General features: G+C 49.8%; 1 protein-coding gene across 3 annotated transcripts in view; it reads left to right on the top strand.

The window, feature by feature from the left end:
• The first annotated feature begins 16,629 nt into the window (after positions 1–16,629).
• Positions 16,630–22,340, top strand: part of FAM193A (family with sequence similarity 193 member A) — a 91,609-nt gene continuing 85,898 nt past the window's right edge. Inside the window, exon 1 of one of the 3 annotated variants that reach the window (XM_084904039.1) lies at positions 16,630–17,145. In XM_084904039.1, coding sequence (XP_084760165.1) covers positions 16,924–17,145 — 222 coding nt within the window. In that variant the 5' untranslated portion in view covers positions 16,630–16,923. The remainder of the gene's footprint in view (positions 17,146–22,340) is intronic. The other 2 variants (XM_084904037.1, XM_084904038.1) reach the window with 2 other exon arrangements.

The following is a 22,340-nucleotide window of genomic DNA, read 5'->3' as shown; positions in this document are numbered from 1 at the left end:
AGAGTAAAGTCCCTGCACTTAAATCCTGCGAGACCCAGACCTTCCTGGCCACACCCCCATTGGGCTAGATCTAGAGGGGGGGGGGGGCGCATGGCCTGAGGTCCTCTGTCCTGGACCAGTGCCACTCAGACTCGGGTCTCTGCTGATTGCTTGTTAAGACTCATTACTGGGATGTGGCCTCCACTCTGGGTGCATCCATCTTATGTTGTGGGATCCCTATCTCTGCTGTGGAGGCAGCCATCTTGTTACAGCATGGTGGTCAATTTGCATATTTCTTCTTTATTCGATAGTATCCTCACCCAAGGATATTTTTTTCCATTGACTTTTGAGAGAGCATGAAAGGGAGGGAGGAGGCAGAGGAGAGACAGAGAGATTGCCTTCACACACCCCAACTGGTGGCTGGGATATGAACCCACAATCGAAGTACATGCCCTTGACCAGCAATCAAACCTGTAACACTTCTGTCCTGGGGCTGGCACTATAACCACTGAGCAACCAGCAAGGGCTCCTTTTATTTGTAACTAGAGGCCCAGTTCACAGATTCATACACTGGTGGGGTCCTTTGGCCTGTCCTGCTCCCTCTTGTAATTAGGACCCCTTGGGGCAGGGGTCTTCAAACTACGGCCCACGGGCCACATGCGGCCCGCAGTGGAGTCTGATCCGGCCCGCCAGGTTTTTTGGGCAGTGAGCGCAGCCGAGGTGTTACAGTAGGAATTAGTAGTTCATATAGTCCGGCCCTCCAGCTCTCTGAGGGACCGTGATCTGGCCCCCACTTTAAAAAGTTTGAGGACCCCTGCCTTGGGGGATGTTGGAGGCCCAGTGCGTATATTTGGCTCGATCCCCACAGGCCAGGCCAGGCTGAGGGGCCTCACCAGTGCACAAATCTATGTGCCAGGCCTCTAGTGTGCATATAAGATCTTTGGTTAACTTCTTCCTGCCCTTCCCCTCCCCACTTCCCTCTGAGATTCATCAATTTGTTCCATCCTTCCATGCCTGTGTATTGAGCATCTGTCCCCTGGTGGTCAGTGTACGTCATGGCACTAGTTGAACGATCGTTTAGGCTTTTATATATATAGATGTTTGTTAGAAACGTCTCAATTTCATATTCCGTCAAGTCCAGCATCCAAGCCTGTGGTTCTGAAGTTTCCTCATGGCTGAGGACTTCCTTCCTTATGCTCTGTGAGCTTTCCTCGCTCTATGCGCCTGCAACCTGGTAGAATGGAAAGTGTTTATCATTTGCTTTTAGGAAGTATTTGATGTTACCAACTCAAGGCCAATATATACTTGTTGTTTCTACTGTGAAGTATAACACACACACACACACACACACACAACTCATTGGATTATCTCAAAAGTACATCTTAATGAATCACTGGGAAGCAAATGCCCAGGAGACAACCAGCCGCAGCCAGAGACATGCCAACACTTGGAGCCATACTCCCTGGCCAGTGCCCTCTACCTGATGTGAGTTTTACAGAAATTACTCCTTAACGTTTAATTAGAAGAACACACAGCCTAATTATATAATGTAGTCTTTGCCTCTTTGAACGTTAAGTAGATGGGATAATTTGTGTTATTTTTTGGAGGGGGTGGCTTTGGTTTGTTCATCTTCCTTGCTATGTAGTATTTCATTAATGAATATGCTTCTGTTTATTCTCTCAGTCATTAAGTGTTTTGGCTACTAATAGCCAAAATCAAACATTGTGTCTGTCTCTTCTGGTGAGGTTTTGCTCACATGTGGGCATATACTTCAGTGTGAAATAACTGAGTTTTTGGGTATAAACATCTTGGAAAACTCAAAAGTATGTGGAAATTAACAATTAAACAATGAAGAGATCAAACAAATCACAAAGGAAAGAAAATACCTTGAGAAGAATGCAATAAGAATGCAACGTACCAAAGTATGGGAAGCAATGAAACCAGTGCCAGAGTGCTGTAGTCGTAAATGTCTACATCAAAGCAGTTCTAATGGTGTGCCTAAGGAACTAGAAAAGGAATAACCAAACCCAGAGGCAGAGGGAGGAAGGGAGGGAGGGAGGGAGATTAAAGCAGGGATAAAAGACTGAGGATAAGAAACTAGAGAAAATCAAGGACAAGTTTCTTTAAGGTCAACAAAGTTGACAAACCTTTAGCTAAATTGACCAAGGAAAAAGGAGAACACTCAAATTACTAAAACCAGTGAAAGAAGGCATGATTGAACTTGACAGAAATAAGGAAGATGAAAAAAACAAGTGTGCCAACAAATCGGGTAATCTAGGTGAAATGGATAAATTATTAGAAACAAACTACCACAGCTGACTCCAGAACAAACAGGAAATGAGTAGACCTGCAAGATGTGACATTGAAACTATTCGAAACCCCAAGCAATAGAGCCCAGGACCAGGTGGCTCACTGGTAAACGTCACCACACAGAAGAGGAGAACACTGCTCTTCCACATTCTTCCAAGAATTTAGAGATGACAGGACACTTCCTCACGCACTCTGTGAAGCCAGTGCTGTCTGGATACTGAAGCCGCACAGACAGACAACTGCAGAGGGGAAGCTGCAGAGTCATACCTTGTGAATGTTGAGCCAGGAGCCTCAGCACACTGCTAGCACCCCGAATTCAGCAGCAGTAAGGGAGTTACACACCGTGACCACAAGGGCTTTCTCCCAGGGATGCAGGACGGGCCCAGCCTCTGGAAATCCACCAGCACACTGGTGAGGAGAGTGTAGAGGGGAGAACATGACCATCGATCCCTGCTGCGGGAGAAAGAGCATTTGATAAAATCAAATTTTCATGATAGAAACAGACCAAGAATCGAAGGAAAGTACCTCAACATAATAAAGGCCTTTTATGTAAAGCCTGTAGCTACTGTGCTTGAAGGCGAAAGAATGCAAGCTTCTCCCCGAAGGTCAGGAGCCAGACCAGGAGGCTCACTTTTATCATCTCTATTCATAATAATGCTGCGGTTTCTGAGCAGAGCAATGATGCAATGAAGAAAGGAGAGTCATCCAAATTGTAAGTGGAAAAGGAAAAGTAACTTTGTAGAAGTCATGATCTTATATGTAAAAACCCTAAAGAACCCACAATACACACACACAGCTGTTAGAGCTTGCAAAGGAGTTCAGCAAAGTTGAGGGTACAAACTCACAAATCAAGTGTATTTTTATACACATCAATAATATGAAAAGGGCCCCAGCTGGCTTGGCTCAGTGGTTAAGCATTGACCTATGAACCAGGAGATCACCATTCTATTCCCAGTCATAGCACACGCCTGGGTTGCAGGCTCAATCCCCAGTGTGCAAGAGGCAGCCGATCAGTGATTCTTTCTCATCATTGATGTTTCTCTCTATTCCTCTTCCTTCCTCTGAAATCAATAAAAAATAAAAACTGTGGTGGTAGCCTGAAGATGAACAGACAGGCCTTCATCCCAGATCAATGGAATGAGAGTGAGAGCCCAGAAATAAACCCTCTTCTCCATGGTCAAATGATTTCCACAAGGGTTTTAAGACCACTCAATGGAGAAAGAAAGTTCTCTCCAGTAAATGGTGCTTGGAAAATTGGATATGCACACGTTTAAGAATGAAGTTGGGCCCAGCCAACAAAGCTCAATGGTTGAGTGTCAACCTATGAACCAGGATGTTACAGTTCAATTCCCAGTCAGGGCACATGCCAGGGTTGTGGGATTGATCCCCAGTGGGGGTGTGCAGGAGGCAGCCAGTCAATGGTTCTCATCATTGATGTTTCTCCCTTTCTCTCAAATCAATAATATTAAAATACTAAATTTTAATCAATTTTTTCCTATGGCTTTAAGACCCAAGTGAAGTTGGGTCTTAAAGCCATAGGCAAAATAGATCAAAAACCTAGATTTAAGAGTTAAAACTATAAAATTCTTAGGAGAAAACAGGCAAATATTCCTGATATACCAATGTTGGTTTTTTTTTTAATATATTTTATTTATTTATTTATTTTTACAGAGAGGAAGGGAGAAGGATAGAGAGTCAAAAACATCGACCAGCTGCCTCCTGCACACCCCCCACTGAGGATGTGCCCGCAACCAAGGTACATGCCCTTGACCAGAATTGAACCCGGGACCCTTGAGTCCGCAGGCTGATGCTCTATCCACTGAGCCAAATCAGTTTCAGCTGTATTTTTAATTGGTGAAAGTATTACATATGTCCCCCTCCTCTGCCTCCCCCCATTGACCCCCACCACCTTGCCTCCCCACCCCAGACCTTCACCATCCTATTATCTGTCCATGGGTTATGCATATATGCATACAAGGTCTTGGTTGATCACCTCCCACACAACCACCCTCCCCTTGCTTTCCCTCTGAGATTCCACACTCTGTTTCCCAATGGTTTCTTAACATAATAAAACAAGGCAACAAAAGGAAAAATAAATTCTTCATTAAAATGAAAAACTGGGGCATCAAAGGACACTGCTAGGACTCTGAAGAGAGAACCAGCCCATCGAAGAGAGAAAATGTGTGTAAGCCATCTCTCTGCTGAGGGACTAATAACCACAACATACAGAATGCTTCAGAAGTTCAACAACAACAATCAGACAACTTAGTTTAAAAAGTGGCAAAAGACTGAAATAGGTATTTCTCCAAAGAAAATGTACAAATGGCCAATAGGCACATGAAAGGAACTCAGCATCGTCAATTAGGCGTGAAATGTAAATCAGAACCACAAAGAGATACCACTTCACACGCAGTAGGAAGGCTGTCTCAAAAACAGAAAAGCCCTGGCCAGTTTTTTTGTTTGTTTGTTTTGTTTTGGTATTCTTATATTTATTTATTTATTTGGCCAGTTTTGCTCAATGGGTAGAGCATTGGCCTGAAGACTGAAGGGTCCCAGATTCAATTCCAGTCAAGGACACATGCCTGGGTTGTGGGTTCTGTCCCCAGTTAGGGGCATGCAGGAGGCAGTTGATCAATGATTCTCATCATTGATGTTTCTATCTTTCCCTCTCTGCAGTCAAATAAAATTAAAAAAACAAAACAAAACAGGATTGTAATAATAAAAAAAAAAATCTAATACAACATGGATGAGCCTTGATAACATGATGCTAAGTAAAAAGCTAGACAGACACGATAGGACAAGTATGTGTTTGGTATTTATTCCTTTACTCCCATCTGGAATAATGTTTCTTCTGCCCAAAGAATAATTTCTTTTAGTGATTTCTTATTGGCAATTGATTCTCACTATTTTTGGTAATCTAAAAATGCAACTTTATCTTCATTCCTTTTTTTTTTTTTTTTTTTTAATCCTCACCCAGTATGTTTTCATTGATTTGAGAGAGAGAGAGAGAATTGGTTGAATCCCGTACATGCCCCAGCCAGGCATCGAACATGCAACTTGGGTATGTACCCTGACTGGGAAGAAGCTGTTATCCTTTGGTGCATGGGGTGATGCCCTAATCCAGTGGTCAGCAAACTCATGCGTCAACAGAGCCAAATATCAACAGTACGGCAGTTGAACATTTTTTTTGAGAGCCAAAAACTGGCTTCTGCTCATAGGCCACAAAGTTTCAATTGCACAGTACATGCGCGCCCACATGTATTTTGTGAAAGAGCCACACTCAAAGGACCAAAGAGCTGCATGTGGCTTGCAAGCCGAGGTTTGCCGACCATTATTCTAACCAACTGAGTCACGCTGCCCAGGGCAACAAAACTTGCCAGGGAGATCCAAGATGGCAGCTTAGATAAACACACCTAAACTGGTGCCGGGCACAACAGTTTCTAAACTACAACTAAAAGACAAATGTCTATCACCCAGAACCAAAGGAAAGCTGGCTGAAAGGAAGTGCTACAACTAGACTGAAAGAGAAAGAAGCATTCAGGGCACAAGTGCTGAAAAACAGGAACGGGGACGCACGCACGATACAGGCTGGTGGCGGATCCTGGCTGGCGGAGGGCGCTGCTTTCTTCAACCTGAAGAGAGACAAGCTCCCAATCTCTGAAATCCAGTTTCTGGAGAGCAGCTTATCTGTCTGCCATCGGGTCGGAAAGTGACGGTGGCTTGCTTGCAGAGCTGCACAGAAAAGTGATTGTTTTCTGTGCTGGTGCGTGAGGTGCCAGACGCAGTCAGAGAGGCAGAGACTGCTGACTGGTAGCCATTGCTGTTTGCCACGCCCTAGCCTAGTGATGCCCTGAGACTGCCCCCACAATCTATACACACACACAAACTCCAAGCAGCGGCTTTTGCATATGAATGGCCTGCTCTATTGTAGTTTAACCTAGCAAACTTGCAACCTGGTGCAGACAGCTCCAAAGCCTCCAAGCTCCAAGCAAGGAGAGAAGACTGTGGTTCTCACTTTCGCTCCTGCAGGGTGGCCTCAGACAGTAGCTGAACTACACCCCATTGGAGATCCAGAAGCCAGTGTACCTAGTGGTCAGTGTGAGATACCAGATTTCAACTCCTCACACCCATAAGTGACACATTCTGGTGACGGGCTCAGTGAGCACCAAAGCTCCACTGAAACAAGGCCTGCACCATAAGTGTGTCTCCACCTCAGCAGTTCTTCCATTATAGACACAGCGGGTCCTCACAGCCAATTGGCCTGGAGGTCAATTCCTCCCAGTGTACCAACAGCAATCAAGGCTTAACTACACCAAGACTTGGCACACAAAGGGTGTGCCAACCTCGGGTGTTTGGGGAAGCTGAGGTACTGGCCCCATAGGTCACCTACCACACAAAGCCACTCCATCAACACAGGGAGGCAACCAAAATGTGGACACAGAAGCATGTCACGAATGGGAGAGATGGAGGGAAGTAAACTACTGGACGACACAGAGTTCAGAATCACATTTATAAGCTTACTCAAGAATCTTCTAAAAACCACCGAGAAACTTGAGGAGACCTTCAAGGACCTAAATGAGAATACCAAAAATAAATAAATAAATAAATAAATAAATAAATAAATAAAATTAAATAAATAAATGGAAAAGGACCGGTCAGAAATTAAGCATTCACTATCTAAAATAAAGAATATACAGAAACTCAACTGTAGATCAGCATACCCCAAGAGTCAATCCAAAGATCTGGAATATGAGGAAACAAAAAACATCCAACCATAGAGGCAGAAAAAAAAAAAAAAAAAAAAGAATCCAAAAGTGTGAGGACAGTGTAAGGAGCCTCTGGGACGGCTTCAAGCGTACCAACATCTGGATTTTTGGGGTGTCAGAAGAAGAGAGAGAGCAGGATATTGAAGGCCTATTGAAAGAAATATTATTGATATATTACAGAAAACTTTCCCAGAAATAGACTTACAAGTCCAGGAAGCACACAGAACCCCAAACAAGAGGAATCCAAAGAGGACCACACCAAGACACATCATAATTAAAATGCCAAGGGCAAAAGACAAAGAATCTTGAAAGCAGCAAGAGAAAAACAGTTACCTACAAGGGAGTACCCATATGACTTCCAGCTGATATCTCAACAGAAAGTATGCAGGCCAGAAGCGAGTGGCAAGAAATATTCAAAATTATGAGCAACAAGAACCTACAACCAACATTACTCTACTCAGCAAAGCTATCGTTCAGAATTGAAGGTCAGATAAAGAGCTTCACAGACAAGAAAAAGCGTAAGGAGTTCATCACCACCAAACCAGTATTACATGACATGCTGAAGGGTATTCTTTAAGAAAAGGAAGAAGAAAAAGGTAAAGGTAAAAACTATGAACAAGAAAACATCAGATACATACCTACCAACAAGTGAATCTGAAAATCAAGTGAATAAAAAATCTGAAGAACAGAATGGACTGGTGAATATAATAGAATCAGGGACATAGAAAGGGAGTGGACTGACAATTCTCAGGGGGAAGGGGGGCTGAGGGGTGCGGTAAGAGATTGGACAAAAATCTTACACCTATGGATGTGACAGCGGGTAAGAGCATGGGGTGGGGTGGGGAATCAGGTGGAAGGGATCTATGGAAGGGGAAAAAAGAACATCTGTAATAATCTGAACAATAAAGATTTGTTATATTAAAAAATAAAATAAAATAATGTTTTTATTTTTTATTTTGTTTCAATAGTTTTTATTTATTTTATTTATTTATTTATTTTAATTACATTATCATCTATGTACATATTTTAACATTGTTTTTAAAGTTAAAAAAAAACAAACTTGCCAATTGTTGCATTATATGGTTGCCATGGGTCATTTGTGGTTCAGCACTTGAAATATGGTGAATCCACATTCCAGGGGTGTGGCTTAATGGCTGAGCATGGACCCATGCACCAGGAGGTGGCAGGTTCAGTTCCCTGTCAGGGCACGTGTCTGGGTTGCAGACTCAATGCCCAGTGGGGGTAATACAGATGGCAACCTATTGATATTTCTCACATCAATATTTCTTCCTTTCCCTTCTCTCTCTAAAAATCAATAAAAATATGTTTTAAAAAAAGAAACATGGTGAATCCAAAGGGAGAGAATTTGGAGGTATAATATACACAGGATGCTGGAGACTTGAGATGAAAAAACCCACAAGATTAATAATTTTAATATAATTTATAATGATTACATGTTTAAGTAATGGTATTTTGAATATATTAAATAAAACATTAAGATTTTTAAAAATATGACAGACAAAAACAAGGTCAGTGTGGGTAGAAGAAGAAACCAAGATGGCGGCATAGGTAAATACATAAACTGCTGCCTCGCACAACAATTTCAAAACTACAACTATGCCAAAACTGGTTTGGCTCAGTGGATAGAGTGTCGGCCTGCGGACTGAAAGGTCCCAGATTCGATTCTGGTCAAGGCCATGTACCTTGGTTGCGGGCACATCCCCAGTAGGGGGTGTGCAAGAGGCAGCTGATTGATGTTTCTCTCTCATTGATGTTTCTAACTATCCCTCTCCCTCTCTAAAAAATCAATAAAATATATTTTAAAAAACCTACAGCTAAAAGACAGAACGGACATTATCCATAACCACAGGAAAGTTGGTTGAGTGTAAATTTTACAACTAGCAGGGGGGAAAAAAGTTCACGGAAATTGAGGAGCTGCAAAGGACTGAGACGGAGACAGGCGCCAGAGAGGAAGGTGGCTGAGTGCCTGGCTGGCATTCTCTGGCTGGAGAGGGAAGGAAGCCCTCGACTGCACTGACCCCCAGTTCTGGGCGAAACCCCGTGGGGGGAGTCTGGACTGTCAGAGAGAAAGGCACACAGAGACTCGGAGAAAGCGTGGCGGACAGGGGTCTGGAGGCGCACATGCGCAGATAAGACTGCTGAGGTTGCCGACTGGGAACTTAACCTGCAGCCCAGGCATGTGCACTGTGGGAATTGAACCGTGACCTCCTGGTTCATAGGTCAATACCCAACCACTGAGCCACACCGGCCAGGCTATAAAGTTTTATATTGAACTATTTTCTGATTTATCAATCCTCTCATGCTGTGTTCAATCATCTGTTAAAATCTATTGGATTATTAATTTCTGTTATTTCTGAATTCTAATCTTTTTTTAAGAGTAGTTTCAGACACCATCACTTTTATTATTTTTTATATTTTTTAATTGATTTCAGATAGGGAGATAAAAACATCAGTGATGAGAGAGAATCATCAATTGGCTTCCTCCTGCACGCCCCACACTGGGGACTGAGCCCCCAACCTAGGCAGGTGCCCTTGGCCAGAATCGAACCTGGGACCTGGCCAGGACCAAATTAATTTTCTTATACAGCTCAATTCTCAAATGAAATTTCCCATCCTTTCATCTCTTTTTTCCTCTATTTTCTTGAACATGTAGGTTGCAGCTGTTTCACAGTCCTTGTCTACTGACTAATAGGTTACTCGCCTATGCATTTTTTTAGGCTTTTTTTAAAAAAAATTAAATTATTATGTGTACATATCTTACCATTGCCTCCCCCGCTCCCATACATACCCTCTCTCCCCAAAGTTTTGTGTCCATTGGTTGTACTTATATGCAAGTATAAAAGTCCTTCAGTTGATCTCTTATCTCCCCCAGATCTCCCTCCCCTCCCTGCTGTAATTTGACAATCTGCTTGTTGCTTTACTGTCTTTATATCTGTCTTTTGGTTCATCAGTTTATAATGTTCTTTATTATCCATAAATGAGTGAGTTCATGTGGTGTTTCTCTTTCATTGACTGGCTTATTTCACTCAGCATGATGTTCTCCAATTCCATCCAGGTTGCTGCAAATGATAAGAATTCCTTCTTTTTATGGCAGCATAGTATTCCATTGTGTAGATGTGCCATAGTTTTTTGATCCAATCATCTGCTCATGGGCACCTAGGCTGTTTCCAAATCCTAGCTATTGTAGTTTGTGCTGCTATGAACATAGGGGTGCATATATCCTTTCTGATTGGTGTTTCTAGTTTCTTGGGATATATTCCTAGGAGTGGGATTACTGGGTCAAATGGGAGTTCCATTTTCAGTTTTTTGAGGAAACTCCACACTGTTCTCCACAGCGGCTGCACCAGTCTGCATTCCCACCAGCAGTGCACGAGGGTTCCTTTTTCTCCGCAACCTCACCAGCACCTGTCGTTTGTTGATTTGTTGATGTTGGCCACTCTGACAGGTGTGAGATGGTGCCGCATTGTTGTTTTGATTTGCATCTCTCGGATAATTAGTGACTTTGAGCATGTTTTCATGTGCCTCTTGGCCTTCCTTCTGTCTTCTTTTGAGAATATTCTCTTTAGGTCTCGCCTATGCATTTGTCTCTGTCATCTTTTGTTCTTTATCTCCAGCCCAGTCAGTGTCGGTTGAGAGCTGGACTGCAGCATAAGCAGGTGGAGGGGCCCCGGCGGCCTCTGCGGGGCGCACAGGCCCGCTCTCCTCCCCGCCAGGGGAAGTGGGCGGCGGCGTGGTGCCTGGGCGGCGGCGTGGTGCCCGGGAGGCACCCTCTCACGTGCTCCCGCCCACTTTCACGTATTTATTAGCCTTTCATTATATCGGATCGCCACGAAGGGCTTCCCCGGCCAGTCCTGGCCCGTGACCTCGTCTTCGCAGCCAGATGAGCTGCCAGGGCCCCTGCTCTGCTCTCCAGGGTCTTTCTAGAAAGTGTGTCTCCTGGTTCCCCCCTGCCTGCGGTGTGAGGATGTGGCAATGACTCGACGGAAAAGCTTCAGGCTCAGGGGCTTACTCATCCCATCTCTCTGGGACCCTCGCCCCAAGGCTCCACTTATTGGTCCCCAGCCTCGAAAGAGTCCCCAGGAGTGCCCTCTGCCCTCCTTCTCCGCCTAGGACCCTGAGCGCTGACGGCACTCTAAAAACTGCCCCCCTCCCCCCGTCAGTCTTTAGTAGCTCTCCAAATCCCTAAACGTGTTTTTTCATAAATCATCATAGAGCTGTTATGGGTAAACTGGAGGCCCGGTGCACTCAGCTTGGGGGGGTCCTCAGCCCCCTTAGGCCCCCTTAGCCCAGCCGGCACCCTCTTCTGAGCCCAGCTCCTGGCGTGGAGCACCTGCCCTGTGACGGTCAGTGTGCTCCTAGCGACCAGCTGTTTGGTTGATTTGCATATTAGCCTTTTATTATATCGGATCGGTAAACAAGCCTGGCTTGTTTGAGCGCTGACCTATGAACCAGGAGGTCACGGTTCAATTCCCTGTCAGGGCACATGCCCAGGTTGCAGGTTCGATCCCCAGCATGGGGGCGTGCGTGAATCAGCCGATCAGTGATTCTCTCTCATCATTGATGTTTCTCTCCCTTTCCCTTCCTCTCTGAGATCAATAATATACATATTTTTTAAAATCAGTAAACAAGTGTCCATTCTCATAACTGCACGTTGTTCCTCGATCAGCCTGTGACTGACAGGCGCTATTGTACCTGCCATTTACCTGCCTTCTAGCTCCACCTCACACACCAGGTAACTCGGCCACACAGCCTTCTTCCTCACCACCTTCCATCGTCCTATTCCAGTTTGGGCTGGCTCTTCTTTTGTTTTGCTTAGGGAAAGGGGAAGGGAATGAGAGAAACATTGTATGAGAGAAGAACATTGATCCCACTTGTATACCACATGTGCATGTTGGTATGTGGTCTGACCGGGAATCGAACCCACACCTTTTGGTGTACGGGATGATGCTCCAACCAAATGAACCACACCGGCCAGGATTCAGTTGTTTTTTAACTTAAACAATGTTCAGTGCCTGGGCAGGTGGGAGTGGCCGGGCACAGGGTGACTGTGCCCGCTGAGAAGGCAGGGAACGCGGGCACAGGAGCAGCCGGAGGCAGAGTGCCACGGTGCATTTTCTTGGTGCAGACCTGCCGGGAGGGGCACCTGCAGCGGCCCCGGGGGCTCCAGTCGGTTTCTCGGTGTTTCCTAAGCTCGGAGAGGCGGGAGCCCGTCTGCTCAGGAGAAAGGACAAGGCCTTGAAGGGAGAGAAATGCAAACCCAAATTCCTCCGAAAGGGAAACCAACGGACACCCCAGGGCGCCGGGCACCAGGAGGCGGCCTGCCTGCGGCTCTGCTGGCTTCGTTCCCAACATCGCCCGGTCAAAGGGGCCCCGCCTGCCACCAGGACATTGCCAAGCAGCTGGGGGTGTGGGACCCCAGGCGGGCGGCCCCCACGGGTGACAGCAGCCTTAGGGAGGAAGGCTGCTGCTGAAGGAGCGGAGAGGACACTGCCGCACAGCGAGCTGAGGAGAGCTGATGCGGCTAAAAAGGCAAGAAGAAAGGGGAGGGAGAGCAGGGAGGCGAGGATGATGAATAAGTTGGTTTGGGCGCAGCTGTTTCCTTGTCTGCAGAGCATCTAACCATGTGCCGCGGTGGCCCTGCTTCGGGGAGGAAGTGGCCTGCGCAGAGGTGTCCGCTCCTCCACTCAGACTCAGTGCCCCCGGGGTCAGAAAGCCTGTCGGTGAGGCTGCCATTATTATGTAATGCTCGCTGGTTACGCATTGTGAGGTCACTCCCTGGCCTGGTTTTCCTTGTCCAATTGTCTTGTTACTCGTACACATTCTTATCTTGGCTAATAACATGTTCATGAAAGTAATAAAACTTCACTTTTACGGAAATTCCCAACTTACGCCGCCTTTTCTGGCAGCCCGCTCCACAGCCTTCCGGGACCAGAGCGGGTCTGAGCGGCTTTCTTTGTTCTCTGTTAATCCTCACCTGAGGATTTTAAAAAAATGTATTTTATGGATTTTCCACAGAGAGGAAGGAACAGGGATAGAGAGCTAGAAACGTTGATGAGAGAGAAACATCGACCAGCTGCCTCCTGCACACCCCCCACTGCGGACGTGCCCACAACCAATGTACATGCCCTTGACCGGAATCGAACCTGGGACCCCCTCAGTCCACAGACCGATGCTCTATCCACTGAGCCAAACTGGTTTCGGCAGGATATTTTTCTATTGGGTTTTAGGGAGAGTGGGAGAGAGAGGGAAAGAGAAACAGATGTGAGAGAAACACACCAACTGGTTGCCTCCTGCATGTGTGCTGACCAAGGGCCTGGGCAACTGAGGTTCATGCCCTTGACCTGAATCAAACCTGGGACTCTTTGGTCCACAGGCTGATGCTCCATTCCACACCTTCCCTGGGCCCCCCCGGGCACTCCCGCAGACTGGGCTCTGGCTTCTGCTCACAGCATCCGTCTCGATCCTGGAGCCGGCATTCTCCCCGGTGGGAGTAACTGCGACAAGCGGACGGGCTCACAGGGAGCCTGGGCATTTGGTCAAACGGCCTGGAGTTCCTGTGCGGTGGCTCTGATGAGACAGGCACTTGTATCCTAGACCGAAGAGATGGCCCCCATCCATGTGGGCGGGCTTCGTCCAGTCAGTTGAAGGCCTGCACAGAACAAAAGGGCCTAAATAGGAAAGGAGGGCCTCCTTGTAATACTTTCAATAATAAAGATTTAAAGAGAGAGAGAGGTGGAGCGCCTGCTGCCTGCCTGTGGCCCGTCTGACTGGGCCTGGATCCTTGTCTTTATTTCCCGCCTTTGGGCTCACTGACACATCAGCGCCTCCTGGGCCTTGAACCTGGGGCTCTGGCTGGAGCCACATTGGCGGTGCTTCTCTGGAGAACAGTGACCTCTGGGGGTTAAGACTTTCTCTCGGGGAGAAACAGATCTAGATGTTATAATGGCTTGTGGCCTTCCAAAGTTCAGTAGCACTGGACAATCTTACTGAGGACTTAATTATTTTTATCTTGATTCCTTGTTAATGTCTCCTTGGGGAAGATAATGAGAAGCAAAGGTTGAGAACCACTGCCTTTGCTTCTAGTCCTCTCCCAGGAGCCCCCTCTGCATGCCCTGGGGCCAACACCGCTGTCCTGGCCTCCCATCTTGCTCCTGACAACCATTCTTTTTTTTTTTTTTTAATTTTTTTCTTTAAAAAAAAATTTTTTTTTCTTTTCTGACATCCGTTCTTGACACAATAGCCAGAGTTCTCTAAAAACCAGCCCTAGCCAGTTTGGCTCAGTGGATAGAGCATCAGCCTGCAGACCAAAGGGTCCCGGGTTTGATTCTAGTCAAGGGCACAGGTATCTTGGTTGCAAGCTCCTCCCCGGCTCAGGCCTTGATCGGGGCACATGCAGGAGGTAACCAATCGATGTGTTTCTTTCACATGGATGTTTCTCTCTGTGTTCCCTCTGTCTCCCATTCTCTTTAAAAAATCAATGAAAAAATATCTTGAGGTGAGGATGAAAAATATATATGTTATAAATATGTATACACACACATCCTATCATGACACTCCCTGCTCAAAAACCTTCCATGGCTCCCAGCTGTAGCCTCTTATATAATAAAAGGGCTCTATGCAAACTGTCCCCTCGGGAGTTCGATCACTCGCTGTGACAGGTGCTGACCACCAGGGGGCAGGGCTGGACATGGCGGCAGAGGCAGTAGCAGGGTGCTGAGGGAGCCAGGGATGGAGGTGGCGGGAGGTGGGGAACCTTGTTCGGCCCTGATCCCAGGCCAGGCCTAGGAACCTACCCGTGCACAAATTTCGTGCACCGGGCCTCTAGTTTCCAATAACCCCCTCAAACCCCCACCGTGGGGCCTGCAGCTTCTGCCATTTTCACTTGTTCCTCTGCCCCCAGACCCCAGAGGAACTCACTGGACCACTTGAGCCACACCTGAGCTGGAATCTGGACTGGGCCTCTTGACTATTTGCTGCTTACTTTGGGCAAATCCCTTAACATATATGAATTTCAATTTCTCATGGGCGAACAGTGCTGTCTTTAGAGTGGGTGAGATGACACAGCAGCAGGGAGTGTGGCTGACACAGCGGCTTGACACATGGCCGTTACGATGTCTGGATGGGTGTGTACACAGCCCTTGCTTGGCAGGAGCTGGGGTTCAGAGGTGCAGGAGGCAGGAGCCCCTGGTCCCTGGAGACCTCTCTCCTCTGGGGATCCCGGGGAACACCCCGAATCCCAATCCAACGCCAGCCGCTTTATGACCAGGCACAGCAAGGGAGCGGAGGGAGAGGGGAGTGTCTGACCCAGCTGGGGTGGGGTGGGGCGCAGCCCAAGGCATTGTCCACCTAGAGGACGGACAGCTGGAGTGCCAGGCGGGGTGGGGAGGGGCGGGGCGGGGCGGGTCTTTTATTCAGCCGACAAGGTGGAGTCCGCAGGGCTTGAAGCAGGGGGCTGATTTGATCAAACACATTGGCTCATTCCGGTGTGGCAGGAAGGATGGCCGGAGGGCTGGAGGGCTGAGGGTGCAGCTGGGGCAGGGGGGACGGTGAGACCTCGGCAGGCTCAGAGCCAGAGGCTGGAGGGCGCAGGAAAGGGTGCAAATGGAGGCCCTCCCACCAACACCCAGTGCCAAGCTCTGCTGCCCCTGGGGCCTGCGGCTACTCACGGAACCAAGGAGGGGAAGCACGGCTTTTGTGTCTCGGTGGTTGGATCAGTGAGACCCTCTTGTCTGGGCCTAAGGGCAGAGAAGTACCTGGGGCCTGTGAGGGTGGGTGGGTCAGGCGCCCCTGTAAGGAGGGTCCAGGCAGGGGGTCTGGCCGGGCTCGTGGCCTGGGCGGTGGGTGAATGCGAGGCCTGAGGGGCGGCCGGGCCCTCCCGGGCCCCCAGTGCGCTGACCACGGTGGAGCGGGGTGCGGGGAGGGCCAGGGGCTCTGAACCGGAGGCGGCTTTGCGCGCCGCGGCCTCTGTGCCGCCCTCCGGAACCCCCGCAAGCCGGCGAGGAGGGCTGCGGTCGTCCCCATGGCGTCACCTGCGCTCAGGCTAGGGGCTGGCCCAAGGTCACCGGGCCATTCCCGGCTGGACAGAGCAGGGGCTGCTGGCCTCGAGCATCCCGGGGGGCCTCCGGCCTGAGGCCCCAGGTCGGCGGGCCAGACAGCGCGGGGAAGTCGCGGTGTCTGTCAAGAGGCGGAACTCGTCTCTTCCAGCCCGGTAGTTCTCTCGCCGTTGGGGACACGGCCTCGCGCCGGCCCAGTCCCTCCGCCCAACTACAACTCCCAGAAGGCCGCGCGCGCGGGCGGGGTCGGACGGCAGGGAGCGCGGCGGCAACGTTGCCGTCGCATCCCGCTCCCTCGCTTCAGCCCCTCGCGGCGTCGGCGCTGTGGACAGCGCACGGCCTGCCGGGAGTAGTAGTCCTCTCCAAGGGCACTCTCAGGGGCGGCGCGGAAGCGGGGACTCCAACTCCCGACGTGCCCTGCGCTCCGGATGACGTTAACGGCGGGAGGGGGCGTGCGAGGCCCAGAGCAGCGGCGCTCAAGAGGGCGGAGTGAGGCGGGAGGGGGAGGGCGCCCACACCCCACCCCCTCCCCGCCGCTCCTTCCCCCTCCCCCGACGTAAACTGGGATCCCTTTCCCCTTGTGTCCGCCATATTGGACTCTAACTCTGGTCAGCGGCGGCGCCGGGCCCGGTGGACTCGCCGTTTCTCCCGCCCTGCGGCCCCCCGGCAGCTCCCGCCCGCCCGGCTCCGCCCGCCCGCCCGGCCTCGACCCCGCGCAGCGTCCCCCGCCCTCGGCCGGCCGCCGCGCTCCGCCGCCGCCACAGCCTCCCCTCCCTCCCCGCCCGCCGCCCGCCATGAGCCCGGCCGACACCAAGCGAGGGGCCAAGCGCCGGAAGAACAAGCGGGGCGGCGGCGGCGGCTCGGGCGGGGGCCACGGCGGCGCGAGCGGCGGCAAGGCCAGCCCGGCGGCGGCGCTGCGCGGCTCCCAGGCCGCGGGCCTGGCGGCCCCGGGCGGCGCGGCGGTGGCCAACGGGCCCCTCAGCGCGGGCGGCGCCGCCCCCGGAGGCTACTTCGAGGTAAGCGGCGGGGCGGGGGCGGGGGCGGGGAGGCGCGGGGCCGCTCCCGCGGGTAACGGGCGGCGGCTCGTGACACCTTCCCGCGGCCGGCATCTTCCGGGCGGCGCCGCGCTGCCCACCTGCGCGGCTGTCACGGCCCCGGGTGGCGCCGCCCGGCGCGGGGCTCGCCTGGAAGCCGCTCGCGGCCGGTCCGGTGGCGGGGACGGCCCCTCCGCAGGCCGGGCTGCGGGGCGCGTGGCCAGGCCCTGCCTCTGCCGGCCGCGGCGAGGGTCCGGGCGGCGCCTGGGGAAGCCGCCCTCCTCCCGGGGGCGCCGGGGCCCCTCAGCCCCGGGCGGCGGCCTCGGGGTCAGGCGGCGCGAGGGCTGGTGTTCGGGCGGGACGTGCGGCGGTGACAGGTGACTCCCTGCGCCGCACCTCCCGCCGGGGATGCTCCGGCCCGGCCCGCGGGCCCGGGCTCCGCGGAGGGCACGCCGCTGGCGCAGTCCTTTCCAGAGACAATGGGTTTTCTCTAAAGTTGGCAGGACTGTTGTTTTATTGGCGATTAAAAGGCTCCTTCTGGAGTATTTGTGCCAGAGGGTGAGACAGAAATCGTTTCACGGAAGATTCACAATATTGTGCCGGGACGGCCGGCGCGGTGACGCCGGGACGGATGCGGGAGGGATGCGTGCGCGGCCCGGCCGCCGTGCCCTGGCCCCGCGGCGCCGTCCGTAGGTGCCGTCGTCACGTTTGCTCAGGCCCCGGGGCCAAACCCCGACGTCACGTTGGCCGGAGGCTGCCCTTGCCCTGAACCCCGAGAGCAAAGCGGGAGCAGTTCTTGGGGCCCAGGAGCAGCGCGGGTTAGTTCCCGGGCTGGCTGCCCCTGGGGGCGGGGAGGAGTCCGCCCGGGCACATCCTCAGGAAAACGGTAACGCTGGCTGGTGCTGGAGGTGAGGGAGAACCCACTTCCCTGATTAAATAAAAGACAGGCTGGGGTGCAGCGGAGGTCCTGATGCTCGCCTTCCATGCCGTTCCTCTAGGTTTCCCTGACTCCCTTTTGCTTTGCAGAAGGGAGCGCAGCTCAGGTAACCTGCGTTTCCCAGACAGGCCCCCATTCCTGGGGTCCTGCACGCATCCCGCAGGGACACGGGGCAGGTCTCCAGGAGGAGTGAGAGGGGAAGGGCTGGCTTGATTCTCAGAGGTCTCAGCCCCTCTCCCCTGTGTGCAGGACACAGCGCTGAGGGTGAGACCCAGGGCCACCCCATCAAGGCTGCTGCCGAGGCGAGGAGGGTGTGTGTGCACATGGGCGATGACTTCAGGGAGACGTGAGGTAGCGTGTACTGTGGTTGGCTCCCACAGAAGCCTGGGCACACAGCGTGGGGCACACACCCTGGGTCCCCAGGCAGGTGTCAGCTGCGCTGCCTCAGTAGGTGATGTGGCTCCAGCTCCGGGTAATGACACGAGTGAGTAAACAAGTGACCTCAGGGAAGGTGCGTGCACAGGGCCCAGTGGCCCCCAGCCCTGGGTGCGTACATGAGCCTGGGTGTTCAGGAGGCTGTGTGAGACTTGATTAGGGACTTTGCTGCAGGGTGATACCTGCGGAATGGGAAAACAATGTGGGTTAGAAGCTGTGAACATGGTGGGTCTTGGCCGGTGTGGTTCAGTTGGTTGAGTGTTGTCTCATGCACCAAAAGGTCACAGGTTTGACCAGTCATGGCACATGCCCGGGTTGCTGGCTGGATCCCCACTAAGGGACTTGCAGGCGGCAGCCCATCAATGTTTCTCTCTCACATTGATGTTTCTCTCTTTCCCTCTCCCTCTTTCTCTCAAATCAATTAAAAAAACAAACAGACCATGAACATGGGTCATGACAAGGTCTATGCTAACTGCCTTGTGGGTAATTTATACAAATGTGACAACAAAGGGGTGTCCCCAAATGGGAAGTTGGTGGATGAAGGATGTCATGAATATATCTTACTATTTTGTATTTCTATTTTAAAATGTAATTTTTATAGTATTCATGTTGTATTAAGTGAAGAATGCAGCTATGCAGCTTACAAAATAGAAAAGTTTATGGACCTATTTTTAAAAAAATATATATTTTATTGATTTTTTTATAGAGAGGAAGAGAGAGGGATAGAGAGAAACATCGATGAGAGAGAATCATCGACCAGCTGCCTCTTGCACACCCCCTATTGGGGATGTGCCCGCAACCAAGGTACATGCCCTTGACTGGAATCGAACCCGGGACCTTTCAGTCCACAGGCCGACGCTCTATCCACTGAGCCAAACCGGTGCCGGCTGGACCTATTTTTTTATTATTCTCACCCAAGGATATTTTTCCATTGATTTTTAGAGAGAGTGCTGGGGAGAGAGGAATATCTGTGTCAGAGAGACACATCAATTGGTTGCCTCCTGCATGCACCACATACAGCCTGGTGCCAGGGAGAGCCTAAACCCAAGTACATGCCCTTGACTGGGAATCTAACCCGTGACCCTTCTGTCAGCAGGCCGAAGCTCTAACCACTGATCAAAACCGGCCAGAGCTGGACCCATTTTATTAAAAAAAAAAAAAAAAATGTTTTTATTGATTTTGGAAAGAGGAGGGAGGGGAGAAAGGGGCGGGGGGAGAGAGAGAGAGAGACATGGAACAGCTGCCTCCTGCACTCCCCCTCCTGGGAATCAAACCCGAAACCCAGGCATGAACCTGCCACCTCCTGGCGCATGGGTTGACGCTCAACCACTGAACCGCTGGACCCATTTTTTAAAAATATGTGTGTGTGTGTGTGTGTGTGTGTGTGTGTGTTTGCGTGTTTGCGTGTTTGCATAGGAAAGTCTGATAGGATATACATCAAAATGTTTGCAGTGGAAATTTTGATGGCCTTTTTTCCATTTTGCACATCATTTAAGACTCAAGCTTTAGCCCTAACTTTTTTGGCTCAGTGGACAGAGTGTAGACGTGTGGACAAGGGTCCTGGGTTTGATCCTGCTTAAGAGCACATGCTGGGATTGCCCAGTGGGGGGCGTCCGGGAGGCAGCTGACCAATGATTCTCATCATTGATGTTTCTCTCCTCTCCTTTCCTTTCCTCTCTGAAATCAATAAAAAAATTTTTTTTCAAAAAAGACTCAAGCTTTAAGACTTTTCTACAGTGAACATTACTTACAGAGCAAAAAAGTGAATGATGCTTTCACAAACCTGTATTACCAAAAGTTTTTCTTCTTCAAATAAAACTAATTTGGCTATTTCTATGTTTTAACAGTTAAACATATAGGTATTTTATGAAAACATTTAGACCATTAGGATTGTTTTCTGAATGGGTGTGCAAAATTAAGTCATATGCATATTTACAAAAATCTGAATTTCTCTATTATAGAAATTGACTCATGTCACTATCTGTTGGAATATCAAATTACATATAATTTACACTCATGGAGGGTTCAACTAGGAATTAAGGGCTATTTTTGTAATGCTGTTAGAGATTTATAAAAGGAAGCCATTTGGGGTAGGGATGGAGTACATTTTAAAATAGCAATATAAAGTTTTGAAGCCAGAGAAACCTGTTAGTGTAGGGGCATTTGTAATAACACAGGTTCTTTTTCATTGCGGAAAAGATGGCAAGATGGAGATAATGTTAATAATGCTTAAAAGCCATCGAACAGTGTATCTATGGTGCAGTCATGGATCTTGGGGTTCACTTAGAGGCCCTTTCTGTGCTGCAGAAATTGCTCCCATGAGAAAACGAGGTTCAGTCACACCTCTAGTTCATATTGGCCTTAGTGATCTGAGGAGAGGTCAGAGAAAGAGCTAGAAAGAAAGCTTCTGTGCTTTCACTGCGATGAGGAATTGTACAGCTGCAGAGGGCGCCTGTGATGGTGTTCTGTGTGTCTGTTCACCCACTGACCACTGTACCAGCACAGGCTGTTCCTAGAGCCCCAGCACCCCCAGCTCCCTCTCATAGGCACCCGCCGTTATTCCCACATGGTTAGCCTGTATTTAAATTTCACATAGAAGGCCTCAGGCCTGCTGAGCACCACCGCTGAAACGTGTCCGTGTCTTTTTTTTTTTTTTAATATGTTTTATTGATTTTTTACAGAGAGGAAGAGAGAGGGATAGAGAGTTAGAAACATCGATGAGACAGAATCATCGATCAGCTGCCTCTTGCACACCCCCCACTGGGGATGTGCCCGCAATCAAGGTACATGCCCTTGACCGGAATCGAACCCAGGACCCTTCAGTCCGCAGGCCGACGCTCTATCCACTGAGCCACACCGGTTTCGGCGTGTCCGTGTTCTTGATGGAGCCATGCGTCATGGTGCTGTGGTTCACGGCGCCGTTTTCCGTCATGTGGGTTTTCAGTTTATCCCTCTCACACTGCTAGTGGTGAGGACTCCTTATATTTTATATTTGATATATATATATATATTTTAATATATTTTATTGATTTTTTTACAGAGAGGAAGAGAGAGGGATAGAGAGTTAGAAACATCATTGAGAGAGAATCATTGATCAGCCGCCTCCTGCACACCCCTCATTGGGGATGTGCCCGCAACCAAGGTACAAGCCTCTGACCGGAATCGAACCTGGGACCCTTCAGTCCGCAGGCCCATGCTCTATCCACTGAGCCACACTGGTTTTGACGAGGTCGAGTTATTTTAAGGCGGAATCGAATCAAGCTGCTGTGAAGCCCTGTACGTGGCCTGTGATGGACGTGAGCCTCCTCTTAGTCCGGAGGGAGTAGCTAAGTATACGTTTAGTTTGACTTTATGCTGTAGGACAACTTTTTACTGGTTTTATTGTATGCTAATTAAATTAACATGTAATAACTGATATTTGAAATTGTACAGTGCTGTGGATTTAAACTCATGGGTTTAAGTATCCACTACCCTCAGAGGCTCCCTCATGCCTCCTGTACCTTTAAACTCTTCCCATCCCTAAATTCTTGCCAGCCAGTACTTTGTTACTATGCGTTTGCCTTTCAGAGAAGACACAAATGGGATCATGTGTATGTCGTTTTTGAGGCTGGTTATTTCACACAGCACAGTCACTTCGTGGTTCATTTGTTGCATGCATCTGTGGCATGCTCCTTTTCACTGCCGAGAAGCATTCCGCTGTGTGAACATGCAGTTTATCCGTTCTCCTGTGGTAGTCATTGGGATTCTTCCCACCTTTTGGTGATAGTGAACCGCTCCGATAAACACCTGTGCCCAGGTTTTGTGT

Source organism: Pipistrellus hanaki (genome assembly GCF_964339955.1).
Source record: "Pipistrellus hanaki genome assembly, chromosome: 1".
Classification (NCBI taxonomy): Eukaryota; Metazoa; Chordata; class Mammalia; order Chiroptera; family Vespertilionidae; genus Pipistrellus; species Pipistrellus hanaki.
Note: the sequence above shows the minus strand (reverse complement) of the source record. Positions and strands in the feature narration are given on the sequence as shown.